This window comes from Rhinolophus sinicus, linkage group LG04 (genome assembly GCF_036562045.2).
Source record: "Rhinolophus sinicus isolate RSC01 linkage group LG04, ASM3656204v1, whole genome shotgun sequence".
NCBI lineage: Eukaryota > Metazoa > Chordata > Mammalia > Chiroptera > Rhinolophidae > Rhinolophus > Rhinolophus sinicus.
This window is the reverse complement of record NC_133754.1, coordinates 19,486,147-19,503,618: the sequence shown is the minus strand read 5'-3', so window position 1 is coordinate 19,503,618 and position 17,472 is coordinate 19,486,147. Positions and strand designations below refer to the sequence as shown.

At 34.2% G+C, this 17,472-nt stretch overlaps 1 protein-coding gene across 6 annotated transcripts in view; it reads left to right on the top strand.

The window, feature by feature from the left end:
* The window catches only part of PCDH9 (protocadherin 9), an 870,283-nt gene that overhangs the window by 581,952 nt on the left and 270,859 nt on the right, over positions 1-17,472 (top strand). For 3 of the 6 annotated variants that reach the window (XM_074329354.1, XM_019712377.2, XM_019712378.2), the window contains one exon: positions 7,562-7,637. In XM_074329354.1, the coding sequence (XP_074185455.1) occupies positions 7,562-7,637 (76 nt within the window). Of the gene's footprint in view, positions 1-7,435; positions 7,638-17,472 lie in introns of all 6 variants that reach the window. The other 3 variants (XM_074329353.1, XM_019712375.2, XM_019712376.2) reach the window with 1 other exon arrangement.

Below are 17,472 nucleotides of genomic sequence, written 5' to 3'. Positions count from 1 at the left end.
GCTGACAGCTCTGTCCTAAAATGAGGAGTTGCTTAGGAGCAAATAGCTAACTGGTTAATAGAGCAGTTAAGTATGCTGTAAACAAACACTCCCTTTTCCCTTGAAAATGCTACTCAACTTTATATGGCCAGTTAACACCGTGTCTGTATGTCTGTCTATCTATCTATCTATCTATCTATCTATCTATCTATCTATCTATCTATCTATCTATCTATCTATCATCTATCTATCTATGGAGATAACACTAGGAATCAAAAAATAAAATCATTTTACAGTTGATAGCTTTACACTCATCACCTGTGATCAGTGAAGTTATTACACATGTTTCTCAAACACAACCTGAGCTTCCTCATTTGTCTCTAAATATTCTAACATGTAAACATGGAAACAGGAAAGAAAGAAAGACTGACAGCTAGTGGACTGTTACCATGTTTCGTTTTGCTACTTTTAAACCACCGAAAGCTTCTTGCTGAGGCAACAGAATCTTTTCCCTTGAATAGCACGTTTGGAGAACGGGCAATGACACTTCATTTCTTCTGAAACCCCTTTAGATTTCCTAGTTCCGTTCTGGGTAGATTAAATGCATTCCGTAAATATTCATTATAAGCTCATAAAATATAAGAAAAACTTGATGGTTTTTATTTCATCTGTTCTTATTTGAGGTGTTAACATTTTTTTTTTTTACTATCTAGATGAAAAACAAGTTGCTCAGAGTTATGCGAAGTTAACAGTGATTCTGTATTGGAGTCAAGAATAGCCTACTCTACAGTCCCAGTTACTCTTCTTTCCTTTTTATTTTTATTTTTTTATTTTTTTTATTTTCACAAATCGTGGATGCATTTCCATCTAAGAATGGCAACAGGCCTGGAGATTCTTTCGCATAAACTCAGAACGCACTCCTCGTCCTTCTTTTATCTCCCTAGGTTATTGTTTAATACAGTGAATGTCTCCCGTTCATGAACTGACCTTGCCCATGTCTGCAGAGTTTGCAAGAATTAGAAGGGAGTCACATTATAAAAAGGTGACACAACTGCTTGCCAAAAGCATCCTCAGAGTTGATGGAGTAGTTTAATGCTCTTTCAGGAAGTTGTGGGATATAGCTCTTGTCTTATGCACCATTTTATTCTTGGCAGCTAGAAAGGTGTCTAGCATATAGTGTGTGTTCAGTAATTATTAAGTGAATGAATATGTGAATGATGAGTAGCACTTTATGTTGAAAATCAGAAAATGTGGGTTTTGTTTCCCACTGCAACCCATAGAGACAAGTCACTTCACATTATTTCACCTAAAAACATGTCATGGAAAAAAATAAAATAGAAAACCCCTAAATAATTTCCAGTGTAAATAACTAACTAATTAAGTAAATAAATAATAAATATTTTTTTTACAATAGTAGAATCATTTTAAACATATGTACTTTAAATAAACAGGAAAGCAGAATAACTCAGTTTATCAGTTACAAAAAAAAAAAAAAATGACTCATTACAAAATAATTCTATACTCAAAATATTTCATTGATCACCAGTCAAAAAGTCCCTTATTAGTTGGTCCTTCAAAACAATTCCTTATTATTGATAATGGACCCCTTTTACTCATAATTACTAATATGTTTCCTAAATCATTAATCCAGAATCTTTTCTTCATTTACCACTTTGGTACTCCTCTCTCAAACATGAATGGAAAATAACATGTATGTATTAACATTAGTTTCCATTCAGTTGATCCTGCAAGTATTGGGTACTAGCAAATTTATAACTATAGATTTCCTGTGGGGTCACATTTACCTTACCTTCTAAAACACTATAAGTTTTGCTCAGTTCTGGTTTTATTAAGTTGTGTTGTGTCCATTAATTTTAGATGGCAAGAAGCTATTGAGAAACTTACTATTTAATTGAATTAGTGGTTTTAGCTAAAAATATGTTTTTCTTTTTTTATCATTTAAAAATTCCTCTGCATAGCTTGCAACCTAAGACTGTACTCATTGATAGGTCGGCCACTAAAGGAAGGTGCACCATCAGGCAATTTAGGAAAGTTTAAGAAAGTCTATTTTATTAAGAGAAAGTCTGTCAGGCTGAGCAAAGACAGCTACAGCCTGGGCTGCATGTCTAAAGAAGACTGGCAGCCCCGGAAGAGGTGGGGGGGAAGAGGGTTACATAGGGGCGGAGCTGACAGGGTACCGTTTTTTTGAACAGAAAATATTAACTACCTGTAAGCCAGTAGCTGTTTGGGGGCGTTTTCTGTTATCGCAAGTTTGGCTCTATGTGCAGGTGCAGGCCAACAGACATTTTGTTGTTTTCTTGCAGACATGGCTCTGCCTGTAAGTCAAGGTCTCTGAGACCTAACATTCAGAGACCTAACATTAGGTCAAGGTCTCTATCATTCAGAGACCTAACACTCATAACTGTTTTTTTTGTTTGTTTATTTGTTTGTTTGTTTTTTATCTCAATTAAAATGTGTTTGCCTAAGACAGATGGAAATGTTTCTAATTAATATTATAAGAAATATTTTTTTTTTAATTCAGTTTTCAGTCTCTAGCCTTTTTTAAATCCTCTTTGGGATAATTTCCTTTGCTAACTTGAAAAGAGATATGGATGGAAGTATTATTTCAAAAAAAAAAAAAAAAAAAAAAGAAAAGAATAGCTTCACTGGATTCAATTGGAGATAAAACAACAAAAAGTTCACATATGGAACTTTGGTATGATTTTTCTTGTACTTCATCATAAGTAAATTCTGACCTATATCTATGTGTGTGTCTCTGTGTATGTACTATTTAGTGATTAGATATATAGTCAGATGATATATTACTTTTTAACATGGTCAAAGGAACTAACTCAGAATTAGGAATATTTCCTTGAAAAGGTATTTCGAGTCCTCTACAACTAAAACCACATTTAAACGATTCTAGAGCACTATTTTTCTACTTCTATACTATCAATTTATAATGTTCCAGATAATAATTATTTTAAATGGCAGTCATTGACTGGTAAATTTGTTTATTTGTCTTGTAATAATTGGCTGAGTGCCACACTCATGTAGTTATTTTGTCATTTGAGGAGAAGGCAAGGGTTTCTAATGGCAGTGGTTAAAAAGTTAGGTAAAGATAATGGAAGTTAGAATAGCAGAGAAAGGACAGTGAGGTATTTGGCATTCCTTAGCTCAAGAGAATGCTCACTTACTGTCTATGGAATATTTCCATTCTCTTGGACTAAGTTCTAATTTGTTACAAGTGACAAAGAAAAAATACTTAAATATTAGAAGGTTTTGTTATTACAAAGGCAGTGCATGAAAATTTTAGTGCAGCCAAAATAATAATAAAAATTTAAAATACCTAATTTCATGAACCAACAATACCACTTTAAATATTCAGTGTATGCATAGACAGATATTAGTTTATGTATATTCAAATATGAAAGCACAGTCACAAAAATGTAATTCAACTAAGAACAATTTTAATCTGATCTGTATGCTTATGAATTGATTATACATGTTTTCTATATCAATTAACATAATTTTAAGTATTGTGAATTATTCAATTGTAGAATATTACATACTTTATTACTCATCCCCTAAACATTTCACTCTTTTCTACATTTTGCTATTTTATTCAAAGACACAATGAACTTTACCTCCAAATCTTTGCACATGAGAATTCTTTCAGATTAATGGAACTGGGATTGTAAGCTTGGATGTGAGTCATTCATTGGTGAATAATATTCTACACCAGTAAGAAACACACAAGGGAAACATGCAAGCAATGATTAAGATATCTTAGGTGACTCATTCTTCCAGGGACTCTTGAAGAACAGTGCCCAATGCAGGGTCACGTGTATCTTCCTGAGGCATCTTGAATTTTCCCTCTTTCCTTTCTACTAACCTGTAGGGTGGGCTGGGGGTGGTGAAAAACATTGTAAAGATGGTTGGTGATGTTTCTTGCATCAAGCCAGTGTGCCACCTTTTGACTTGCAGGATCCTAAACACACCTGTATTTGTATGCATGGTCCTTCAGGCTTGTGTAGGGCACAGAATCCCTGATGAAAGCTTTGCTTAATCAGAATTCATATCAGCAGCCCTGAGAAAATATAAGATGAAACAACCTTATTAGTTACTTGTTCCCATCTTAATCTTTTTCAGGGCAGCTATAGGCCTGGAGCTAACGTGTCAGTGATAACCAGATAAAGAAATGTGACATTCAAACCATTAACCAGACATAGCCAATGATAATAAATTAATAATAATAATAATAATAATAATAACAGTATATCCATGAAATAAATTCAAATGGGTAAGAAATAGATTCAGAAAAACAAAATCTAAGTGCCGAGATCTGGAAAGTCTGAAATAGTCTCATGATAACATGTGTTGTTCCAATTCAGTCAGGCAGGGTTTGACTATATTTGTAACCCAAATTGTGCCTTTTTCCCTGGAGATAACCCAAAGGCAAAGTAAAAACTTCTCCTCTTTTTCTGTTCATATACAAACACTTGCAGTTTTCTTGAAAGGGTAATGGGAAATCCTTCACATTCTGAGGAGAAACCATGTGTTCTAGAATGTTGATCTTCATCCCTCACTCTTGCCCCAGATCAGCTTCCCCTTTGGAGGCTCTGAGATGAGATGGTCTGTAGGCACAGAGTGAGACATGCTAAGATTCTGGGGTTCAAGGCAGCTCCCTCTGAAAGATCATTTTCCTCTGGGGTGAAGGGTTCACATCTTTAAAACTAGCTAAACACTGATAGACCCAGAGGTTCAAAGATACTATACTATGCAGCTATAAATTTCAAGAATTATAGCTAACTTTTCTTGAGTACCTACTATGCGTAAAGTATTATATACCAAGGACACTTGTTTGATTTGAGCCTTAGCCTTACAATACCCCTCGGGCAAAGGTGGGGACTTGATCAAAGAGATAAAATACCTTGTCCCAGGCCAGTCTCTGTAGAGCAAGGGTTCCCAGCCAGGAGATCTGGTTCTCCCTCCTCACCTGGTGCTATTCAACAAAACCAGAGTCCCTGGTGACATTCACAACTGTTGAGTCCCTGGTGACATTCACAACTCCTGTTTCTTAACGCTTCATGAATCCTCGTTCTTCAGCATTTTAATTTATTCAAATCATCTCCATACATCTACGTTGATATTTCAGACATCCTTCTACTTGCATCAATAATTATGATAAATTAAAGATTGTTTTGCTCGATCAGTTTTTTTAGTACCATTATATGTATGTTCGAATTCTTAGTCCATATGTATCACCACTCCCACCTCCCACCTGATAAATTGTGCACAATTTTGCCAATTAAGAACTAAACATATTTGAGTCAAATTAATTAGGAAATATCTCCATAAGCCACAGTAGTTTAAACATTGTATCGTTCTAATTCACAGTGTCTCACTGCAAATAAATCATGCTAGATTTATGTATTTTCTTATTCATAAAGTGGTAAAGAAATATCATAGTATAGTATATATGAGATGGAATCTGTTAATGTATATCTAAAACAAATTTGAAAAACAGATTTTACTTTTTATTCTCAGGGTAATCACAGTACTAGGCACTTAGTAGGTGCTCAATAAATATTATTTCAAATGACCACATAGTGAGAACTGCCAGATTCAGTTATAACTGGTGTTGCAGATTTGGACATTTTTCAGGAGGAACAAATATACTGTAGTTAAAAAAATATTAATTATATTTAGAAGAAAATCACATATGTCAATTTTCAATTTTTTTTGTGTATCTATGGAACATGTATTTTTTAATGGTTTATGAGGCTTCCCGAAATTCTTTATAAAGATTGCATAATCATCCATTATATTCTCTTTCTCTTATGTTTGACTTTACTTATTTGAGCTATAACTAAGGTCATCCTGCAGAGATGACACAAAAGGTATTTTAATCACTAAAACTATGGAATTTTAGTGGGCCAATTATTTTAAAAGCTTAATTTCACAGTCATGTATAATGAACAGCCTGGTCATCGTCCGTAACGCTGTGTATGTCATGACATTATACCAATGTATTAAGGGCTTACTGAAACAGAAAGGGAAAATTCTTGTATCATTGGTTTTCCATAAAAAGCTAAATTCACATGAGAGACCAAACACTGTAAAAAATAAAATTGGTAGAATGTCCTTTCTATGTGAAGATAAATATATTTCAGATATTAATATTAAAGTTTGGCTTACTGTACAGCTCACACATAAGTGCATTTCAAAACCTACTGAGAAGGGAATGATAGCATTCAGATAGTTGTGCATGAAGGTGAAACATGCTGCAATAGACTCAATTAGTACCATTTATGATTATAGTTTATGTGATGTTGGCATCAGTTCATTAAAAATGTACTGAACTATCAAATCATTTTACACAGGTCATTGAACAGCAATAAAGTGGTATCAGCTCTTCTCTATTATGACTGAGCTGGATTTGAACCAGTGACTCATAGGAAATAGGCTATTTTCTATTGTCAGTCTATAAAAATGCATTTATAGAGTAGCAGTATATATAACTGCATTTTGTCTCTAACTGCATTTGTTTTTCTTTGAAATGGATACAACCTATAAATTGTCTCTTGTATTATAAAATGATTGTATTATACATTATATGTATAGATGATAGATTTTATTTATGTATTCATACTTTTATTAAAACTTAAATCTAATTAAAATGGTCACATGTGACATATATTGAGAGGTCTTTTGGCTGTTAAAGCAGAATGAAAATTAGATGCACTCAGACAAATAGCATGAATTTACTACACTCATATAATTCTGTAAGTCATAAATCTCCATCCTACTCAGCTGTAAATATTCTCATATCTCGTGGATTACATCAGCTGAAATTATATTTACCAAGAGAAATAAGCAGCAATGTGTGCTTAAATGTGCAATTTTAGTTTATTAAACACTAAAACTTATTGAAGTACCCATATTTTAGGTCACTTCTGATATCGACATTTGGCAAATACAAGCCAAACCTTTCAGTTGGGATGTTCTACATCCAATGACTGGTAGTAATATCTGAGCCAGTGGGCAATAGTGACTTCATAAGCACAACATCTGTTCATTCGAAAGAAATGGAAATTCACGTTATGTATGTCTGCACATTTGCACCTTCTGCTTATTTAAAATTTTTCTATAACTTGAACAACTAGCATAGATAGTCTTCTCTGCCTTACTTGTTGCAATTTTCAATGGCTTACCATTATTTTTTTTGTTCTTGAATGACATGAGATTGAAATTCTTTCTTGTATTTTGCAAGTTGGGTATGACATAGCAAATGGCAAATACTAAATGTGTGTTCCTAATCTGGTTCTAAGTTTTATTTATTTTTTTCTTTTACATTGTATTGTTTGTTAAAAGTTGTTTTGATTTGTGTTCCACTGAGCCTGTGTTATTGGGGAGGAGTGTTAATTGGCATGTCCTGTGGTCTTCTTTGTAGTCGCAGCGCCGTGTTACGTTTCACCTCCCCGATGGCTCCCAGGAAAGCTGCAGTGACAGTGGTCTAGGAGACCACGAGCCGGTGGGTAGTGGAACCCTGATCTCACACCCTCTTCCTCTGGTTCAGACACAGGACGAATTCTATGACCAGGCCTCTCCGGACAAGAGGACCGAGGCGGACGGCAACTCGGACCCCAACTCTGGTGAGTCCTCTTCTGAACTTTTCTTGGAGCTCTTCTGGTTTTTCTGGTTTTCTTTCGTGTGCTTGAGATATACACAAGAATTCTAGGAAGCTAGTAAATGAACATTCTTTTTTTCTGGTTTTATTGTATTATTTGAAATACAACAAGTCCGACATGCTTGATATAGATTGGTGTTTTTTACTGGTGTTAGCCTATCAGTAGCCAGTATTATGGCTGGACCAACCCTATTACTCTTATTATGATTGCAAGACGCTGGTCAGTAGTAACTGAAACTTTAATAAGATACATGTTTCTTACAAGACCTGGGAATCACACAGCACACTTGGGGTCACACAGCGAGGTCCATGGAGAAAGTGTGAGTACTCAGGAAGAGGTTGTACTTTTATTGGGGTCAAGGGTGGGGCCCTAAGGGAAGGGAAAACAAATGATGAACCCAAATGCCTCACACGATCAGTTATTGAAATCAACTAAGATCTTGAAAACAGGAGCCTCAGTGCAGGGAAAGCAGCCTGGCTCTTTTTCTGGTCATTTTCCTGGCAATGTGTTCATCGGGGATAGCCATCCTTTCAGCCGACATCTCTTTGAAATGGGTTGTGCCTCAACAATCAGAGCTTAAGTCTGGCACTTGCATTACAGAAAAGAAAAAAAAAATGTCATGGCTTATATTACAATTGGCCATTAAATTGTATGTTGCACCTTTATTTTATGAACCATTAGTAAAGAAAAGAAATACTATAAATATAATTGCAAAAAGCCATTTGTTGCAAAACATCTTGATGTCAAAGATGTTAAATGTGAAGGAGACATTTTAACACATTCAACTGATAAAATACAGTTAAACAGAATCTAGTCAGCAAAGAACAAGAAAAAAAGTGAGCCGTGGAATGTTATTTTCCAAGGAAGACTTAAAAAAATACAATAGTGATTTAAAATAGGTATGAAGGGTGGTGATAACAATTTTTAGGGTTTTACATTTTTTAATTTATTTCAGTTTTGAATGATTTGTTTTTAGCAAGGACATTGAACAAGTAGAATAAGTGGAATGTAATTAGGTAAACCTTTATTCTCCACAGACCCCTACCCTATTTCAGGAGTCATTGCCCATTGAAAGGAAGCCCTGTGGGACACTTTTCTTTGGCCTTTGGAGGGAATTTTGGACAAGTGTTATACCTTTGTGGTCACATTATTTTATATACATGTCACTGACTAATTCACTTATATTAGGAAATTATAAGTCCAATTCAGTCATCATTATGGCAAATCATCGTTGCAGTATAAATACTAAAAGGAGATAAAAAGCATGAAAGGGGATTTTTAACTAGTCCTGAAATGGTAAGCAAGCACTGGTGTTCTCTGACTGCTAGGATTTTAAGCTGACTGTTTCCAGGATGGTAGTGTGGGATCTTTGGTACATATGCCCCATCCCAAGCTGTGTTCCCACCTCTAAAGTTTTCTCTGATAAATGGTTCTCTTTTCATTGGTGTGTGGAGTTACATGTGCATCCTCTTTCTACAGAGGTTTCTCACTACTCCAGCCAATCTTTTAGGATGATCTAAGTAAATTCCACACCAGCTCTGGCTCTTGATATCTCATGTCCTATATCTTGGTCTCATAAGGAAAACATAGTGCATTTTTTGACTTCTCATACTCAGAAGGGTAGATCATACCCAAAAAGGCAACTTCTCATCACATAAAATTTGGGAGGGTTAGCCAACTATTCTCCTTATATTTCTTGGTTTTGATTAGTCTAAGCACCATTGATTTTAAGTGGTTCCACGGAATCAGCCTTTCCTGGGCTTGTGTGAATAGGTCAGCTAAATAGGACAGAACGTTCTACACTGACTTCCTAGTCTCCAACTTCCCCCACTCCGATTTTAAAGCATCCTTCATTGGAATTGAGCTAAGGGACCAAAACTGGCTCTTGACCACCTCTTCTGCATGTGGGAGTAGCTGGCTTCTCTTGTCTTTGGGCCTCAGCCAAAACCAAAACAGGGAGGCTCCATTTTAGATCTAAGTCTGGTTAACCTAAGATGCCCTAAACCAGACTTTCATCCAATATGTGCAGCTGCTCACACAATGACTTAGACCTGGGCAATAGCACTGGGCGAGCTTCCAAATGGGAGAAGATAAAAGAGATTCTAAAGCTAAAAACAAAACAAAACAAAAACAACAACAACAACAGCAAAAAACCTTCAAGCCTGCTTCAAGAAGTCCTCAGAGCTTTTACCAATGTAGTCACATGGAAAAAGAGACTCAAGGGAGGGATCACCCTTGTGCACTCCAACGTTCAGTTCACACTGACTTCACCCAGGAGAATCATGCTCAATAAAATGTGTTAAACCCCAACAGTCCTCCTTGGTGGAGACAGTGTCCTTTTCATCATTGAGAAAGAAGCAGAGGAAGATAGGGAACAGAAGAGCCCTGAGTGCCCCTGCAGGCTAACAGTCCTTTTGACATTTAATGGGACTTAAAATTTAACCTCCTTCATAAATGTCTAGAGCAGAATTAATTAGAAGAGCTCAGAAATATTAAGAGATCCATAACTAAACAGTAGTTCATATTAGAATAGTATGATATATTATCTTAAAATTCAGCAGTCACATTTTGAAACTGATTGAGGAATTTGTGAAGTGAGATAATTGAAGCAATAATCTTCAGTAGTGATACTCTTGCAATTTAGATCTAAACTGTTTCCTTTGTCTTCAGTGGGGTTTTCAGCCTGTAGTCTGATAATTCTTGGAGAGCCATGATGTTATAGCAGTCATGTTATATACATATAAATAATAAATATCCATATATTGTCTGTAGAGTTGTTAGGTATGGCATCTGTACAGATTCCTGTTTTTATTTTTCAAATAGTATGATTCTCAGAAAATAATTTTCAGGGTGAACCATATTTCCTTAAGAAGTGAACTCATTGATGTGCTCATGCACTCCATGTATAATCCAATAAAAGCATAAATTCTGAAAAAGTTGTAAGGGATTTTCAATTGAAGATTGACAGTTATTTTGAACAAATATAACTAGACTGATGAAAGAATTTCACTAACTTAAAAGCAAACAAAAACAATGATATTATTATATCAGGAACGCTTATTACCACTAATTCAGAATTAAGTATTAATCTTGTCTCATTGAGAATCTTGAATAACGCTATTTTTATATCTGGTTTTTCTTTTAAATGCTATTTTAAATGATTTTTTGCTGTTTAATCATGTACAAGATTTGAAATTACATTTACTTTATATAGCCCTGTCTGCCATGTGCTTCTGACTCTACCTGACTGCATATGAATCAGTTGGTGAACTTCTCACTAAAAATGGTTTTGATGCCTGATGACATTTCTGGGTAATATTTATCGAGGTCTGCTTATGAGTGAGAAATGCTAGTAAATATTTTAATATATTGTTTATGATTCCACACTAATATTGCAATTAGTATTATAAGTAAACTGAATTTCTGAAAATTTGTTTGTCTAAAACTGCTTGGCAAGTATCTGAGGCAGAGTATAAACTCAGGAGTGCCTGACTACACAGCTTATGCTTTTACTGTTTAGAGAAACCGCGTTCGCGGTACACACTTTGTAAGGCAGCATATAACTCAATGAAATCATCCCGGAATTGAGCTGAAATTCTGTAGACCAAGGGCTTTTGACATGAATGCAGTCTCAGTTAGTAAATATCATTTTTAGAACTGTGATTATTATTATGAATAGATAGTGAAAAGGTACACAACAGGCAGAACATGTATCTTAATTATTTAGTAAAAGTTTCCAATCAAGTTTTAAAAATTACCTCCTTGAATTGCAAAATGTAAAAGCAGTGTTATACATTAGAAGAAATAAAATTCTAACAAAGTCTTAGTTTCAAATTCTAAAAACTTTATATTTTAAATTCTTGACTATTTTGTCATATTAATCATATTTGATGGGCAGTTTCAAAACATCACAATTTGCTAAAGACTAATAAACATTATATAGTAAAGCATATTTGTGCGCCAGTGTCTTTATTGTTTTATTTTAAATAAGTTATGTTCACTTTATGATTTTAAAGTATTTGTTATATCAATTTTTAATCAAGCACTTTGTGTTTTATTACCATTTTATTTCTGCAAGAGGTACAATGAGATGATTTCATATACTATTACACAAAGTAGTTTTAAAAAATGGCTGTAAAACAAGCTTTCTCTGCTGGAAAGTTTTAGCTCTTATCAATTTCAAGTATGACTTTAATCCCCCAAAGAATTAGTTTTGAGTACTCGTTTATTATGAATATTTAAAAGTTGTTAGTACTATTCTCGTGTAGTTGAGCTTATTGAAGAGGTCATGATTAGTGTGGTTAGTATTACATTAGAAATATCTGTAGGAACAATACGCCTCCTAGTGCAAAGTTAGGGTAATGTCAGCTTTCATTGGTGTGCAGCATGGAATCACAATTTCCATAGCTGCATGCTGTCATGTGATTCATTCTTCTAAGGATCCATGAAGCAGAATAACTTTACTTTACCCTGTATGGGTGGTCTACTCTAGAGCAGAAAAAAAAACACATTCTTTGTATATCTGTGTTAATAATAATTTGAGTATTAAAAGTCATGGATAAATAGATTAAGCAAATTAGTAGCCATACCTAAAAATAAGGAGCTCACTGATTTCGGTAACTCTTAGAAGCATACAATTGAAGGTTTTTTCCCTCTCTCTTTTTTTTTAAACCTCAAAGCCATCTCACAAGGAAAACATGGTAATAAATTACTAATTATAAAAGAAATATATTCATAAAATTGCACTAACATTTTATTTTAATATATGAAAATAAATAAAATAAATTATCTAGAGTTTTTAACAATTTGGATTATTTGAACAAACCATGGATGTTTGTCTGAAATGTCCCAAATTTACCTTAATGTTATTTTGACACACATTTTTGACAGGTGATTGAGAATTATTCAGACTGACAAATACATGCATGTCAGATTTTAATAACTCTAAAATAAGGTTGCTGGATAAAATACAGGGCAGCTAGTTAAATTTGAATCTCATATAAACAAAGAAAATGTTTTAGTCTGAGTATGTCTCAAATATTACAATATTGCAATATCCCTTGCACTATTTGGGGAATATTAAGACTAAAAAAGTATTCATGGTTTGTCTGAAATTCAAATTTAAGCAGCTTTCCTGTGTTTTATGTTTTCTAAAACTGGTAACTCTATCCTAAAAATATGATGTTTTAATAAAATAGTATTAAGTGAATTAAAATTCAATTTAAACTTCATATAAAATACAAGTATTATGAGGAAATCTACCCATGGTATGCATTTAATTATAATTAAAATTCAGAGCAAAGATTAGTCTACCTTAGATTTAGTCATGTGACAACTGTCTTCTGTACGGACATTATTTCTTTATTTTAAAAAGGCATCAATTTTCAGTGTAGTTATTTCCATGTGCAGAAAATAATGACACCTCAACATTGCAAGTTCAGTTTGTGCTTATATTCATCAGTGTAAATGCATTGCTCTGTTACTGAATGATAACTTTTGTGTTAGTCTTTTACTGGTTATTGCAAACAGGAAAATTCTAGTTAAAGTTTTGATTCATGATTTTGTTGTTGTTTAATGGTCCTTTTGTTTGATACATCATATTGTAAGATTCTTTATGTGTATAATTGAGTTTTATGTACTTTCTTTGCTTTCGGGATGCAATGTATAATTTTTAGAATCTAACCATGTCCAAAAAAAACCTATGTCAACAGGGTAGTGGGAAGAGAAAGAGGGAGAGGGAAAGGGAGAAGAGAGAATCATTGTTTAAATTTGTTTCAGGAATCTTAAGACTTTGGTTGCATATTCTAGTAAAAATATCCATGTAGAATACATCAAATACATTTTTAAGATCTCTCAAGGAGGATGCTACAGGAAATGTGTGTAATGGCTAAGTGCTGCATAATTACCATGTTTCCCCAAAAATAAGACCTAGCTGGACTATCAGCTCTAATGCGTCTTTTGGAGCAAAAATTAATATACAACCTGGTCATATTTTAATATAAGACCCGGTATAATATAATATAATATAATATAATATAATATAATATAATATAATATAATATAATATAATATAATATAATATAATATAATATATATTATACTATATAAGACCTATGTATATACTATAATATATTACACATTATATAAGACCAGGTCTTATATTAATTTTTGCTCCAAAAGACGCATTAGAGTTGATGGTCCAGTTTGGTATTATTTTCAGGGAAGCATGGTAAACAGACCGAGCACAGATCATGCCTCTTCCGTTTGCCAGCTGTATGACCTTGGAAGCTTACTCTTCCCAAATGACCACATCTGAAACATGGCATGAGCAAATTGCGGGCTACAGCGTGCAACTCAGAATGGGTCTAAGTTGATAGTTAGTCATCAATTAGGTTAGTGTTATTGAAAGAATTAAGTCAAACTACACAATTATCTAAGCAAACTCTTTGGCTTCAATTCTGTCCTCATAACAAATATACCAAGTGTCGTGCGGGAGACCCTGCTCGCTGCACCATCTTTCAGGCGGGGCGGCCTGCGGGGTCTCTGCTCCCGCTCCCCATACAAGAACGCAGGATATGGTGAGGCCAAAAAGGAACACCCACGGAGCCATAGGTAGGGGAGTCATATCACTATATTCTCTCTGGCGGCACTATACTCTCAATGGAGGCTGGATTCACACTGTCCACAAACCGCCATCCACACTTGCCAGCCCAGCCACCATCTTCTTGCTAGCCCCCATTCTTTCTCTCTCTTCTCTCTTCTCTCTTCTCTCTCCTAGCGTAGCCACAGCAGTTATATTAGTGGCCAATGGCTCACTGGTTACAGCTGACGGCCAGCTAGCCACAGCTGATGGCCATCCCATCACAGTTGATGGCCATTTACTACCTGAGCCAGCACCTGTCTATGTGAGGCTGAGAGCCTGGAAACTACTCTCTGGGGCTCTGCCCCCACACCAAGGAAAGAAACATGAGACCTATTTTCCATAAATTCTAATTTCTTGCCGGCTACTTAAGGAAAGGTAGATATTGCTTGTTTAGTGTATCTGGAATCATCAGGATGATATCTTAGATCTGCATTTCACTTAACTTGCAAAGTCAGTCACATATTGTTTTTAAAAATTGTGTAATTTAGCACTAGTTGTTTGAAACATTATATAGATTTAGGCTAGAAAGAACTTTTAAATAATAACATGGAGGGGATTTGGTATTTCTATAGTATCTACCCAAACATCTACAGATAAGTTTAAATGGTAAGTGCTTATTTACATATGAGGGATATTAATGAACAGCTTATTATATTCCAGATTCGTAACCTTCACTTGAATTTTGGACCTTTATAGATTTATTCCCAGTAATTGGCTAGAAAACTTTATTTCTTTGTAATTAGTAATAACCTAACTCAGTCAGATATGCAAAAAGGCAATATACTATACTTTGGGCAAATTTGCCAGTTAATCTCTGCAAATCATCAGCATTGTTAGAAATAGCATAGTAACAGTTTTGATTTAACTGCTCATCGGAAAGAAATAATTAAACCATAAACTTTTTAAAGTGCTGTCACTGGTTTTATTGATATTTTTTTTCTCCTGTTTTTGTGTTTTGACATGATCAGGTATTTTATCATTCCTGCACATTCAAAAGAAAAACCCTTTCACATTAGGAATAAAATAAGAAAACTTGAGCTAGCCTTTAAAATATTCCATGAATGGGGGAAAATGCTTTAGTCAGGAAAGGAAGTACATTATATTTTATGTTTTTAAGAAGTAGTTCTTATGTAGAGTATGTCGATTGTGAAACTATATCGAGAGATCAAAACTAGATTTAGAACCCCACAAAACAACAATCTGAGGCTTAGGAAAAGTGCCATCCTATCATAGGAAGAGTGGTGCTTTATTGGAATATTTCCTAAGGCTCTTTTTATTAGGGAAATACATTTTTAAATGAAGTCAAAGAGGGGTTCTTAATTCAAAAGAGGATGTTGAGTTCGGATTTAAACTCCTTAAGAGCTAGTTACAAAATATGTAACAAAAGCATTTCAGTAATCTCTCCTAAGTCAAACTATTGTGAGATAGAAAATTATGATTTAAAATGAGAAGTTCAGGTGTTTTGAGCTAGAAATACCAATACTCCTCATGAAGTAAAGTCTTAACATAGGTGACAAGTAACCTAAGAAAGAGAAAAGGGAAATTGGTTTATAATCTATCAATGTTACATGATACTAGCACAGAAGACTTTTTGGTGTTTTAGTTTATTCGTTATTGAAAAAGGTATGGAATATGAATATATTTTATTATCTGCAGGGCCCCTGCATAATGTACTTCAGAATAAGGAAAACTGAGGTTGGCACTGGCCTCGTCTTCTCTCTCAATCTGTCTCTCTCTCCTTTCCCTTTCTCTCTCTTTGTCAATCTCTCTCTCTCTCTCTCTCTCTCTCTCTCTCACTCTCTCTCTCACTCTTGCTCTCTGTCTCTCTAAGATAATAATATAACTGTCTTAAACAAAATAAGTATTAGAAATAATATAAGCAAAGTGTCCTGAATAAGTTCTGGCAAATAACAAGAGCTCAAAAATGTCAGTATTACTCAAGTAAGAAATGCTATCTCTTCTTACTTGTATTAGTGTCCTCATACCTTCCAAATTTGATGCTTCTAATCAAATTTAAATTGGTAAACTGAAGAGACAATTTGAGTAAGTAAATATTCTGTGGAATATTTCCATGAATAATGTACCAGCACTTTTTTATGAACATAGGGAAATACATTTTGACTGTTCACATTTTATTTCCTTTCTAGTTATCAATAATTATTCTAATGACATTCTTTCAAATATGAATAGTTTAGGTAATATTGAATAAAGAGCTTTAAAATTCTCCATCAACTATTCGAGATAATCTGCCAACTGTAAATAGAAAGTATACCTTTTTATGGCGTTCTTAAAACTAAAAACCCGCTGTTGTTTTCTATTATGTTCATCTTCACGTGATAAAAATTCATAAATTATTGATTTGTGTTACACTAATAGACATTTGAGTTATAGTAATAGTAAACTGCAGTGGAATAAAATTGCTATGAAGAAAGAACAGAATAAAACATATGCTTTTATAATGTATATATTTTAAGTGAACAAAAAAGATATATTTGTAGTAATTTACATATTGTACTCAGAATGCTATTGAAACAAAAATCAAATTTTCTGTTTTATTTGGGGTGCGTTTTTCTATTTTTCCTTTATCTGAATTGCTTATTTATTTGGCCACAAGTGAATGACAGGCAGACATTCTTGATTGATTGTTAGAAAGCCTGATATGTGGCCCTGATTTTCGCATTTTCACTGAATTGCATAAGAACCTGAGATGCAGTGTTTCTTTTCTCTGTGGCTAAGCATCTTCTTCCTCTTTGACCTTAGCTACCATGTGCTTGCCCTCCAGTCTGTCATCTACTCACAGTATAACTGACACACACTTGAAGAGCTCACTTAGTACACATCAAGTTGGGGTCTCTATGGAACAAAAGGCAGAAATAAAGGAGACCTTGAGAAATCCATTAACTAATTTCTTTGCTACAATTCAAAGTTACATTCTACAGCGATGAGGTTCTTTCTGCTTTCATTACTGAATGATTTGTTTTTCCTCTTACAATTCAAGATGCTGATTTTGATTCAAATATTTATTTTTCATCTATTTCCCAAAGATATTAGGAACTGTTATTTCCTTTTTTGTCCTATGGTGATATGGAGGTCAAATGGAACAGCGTGCCTAAAGAGTCCCTCGGTTTGATTTGGGCCTCAAGGTAGCTCAGTGTA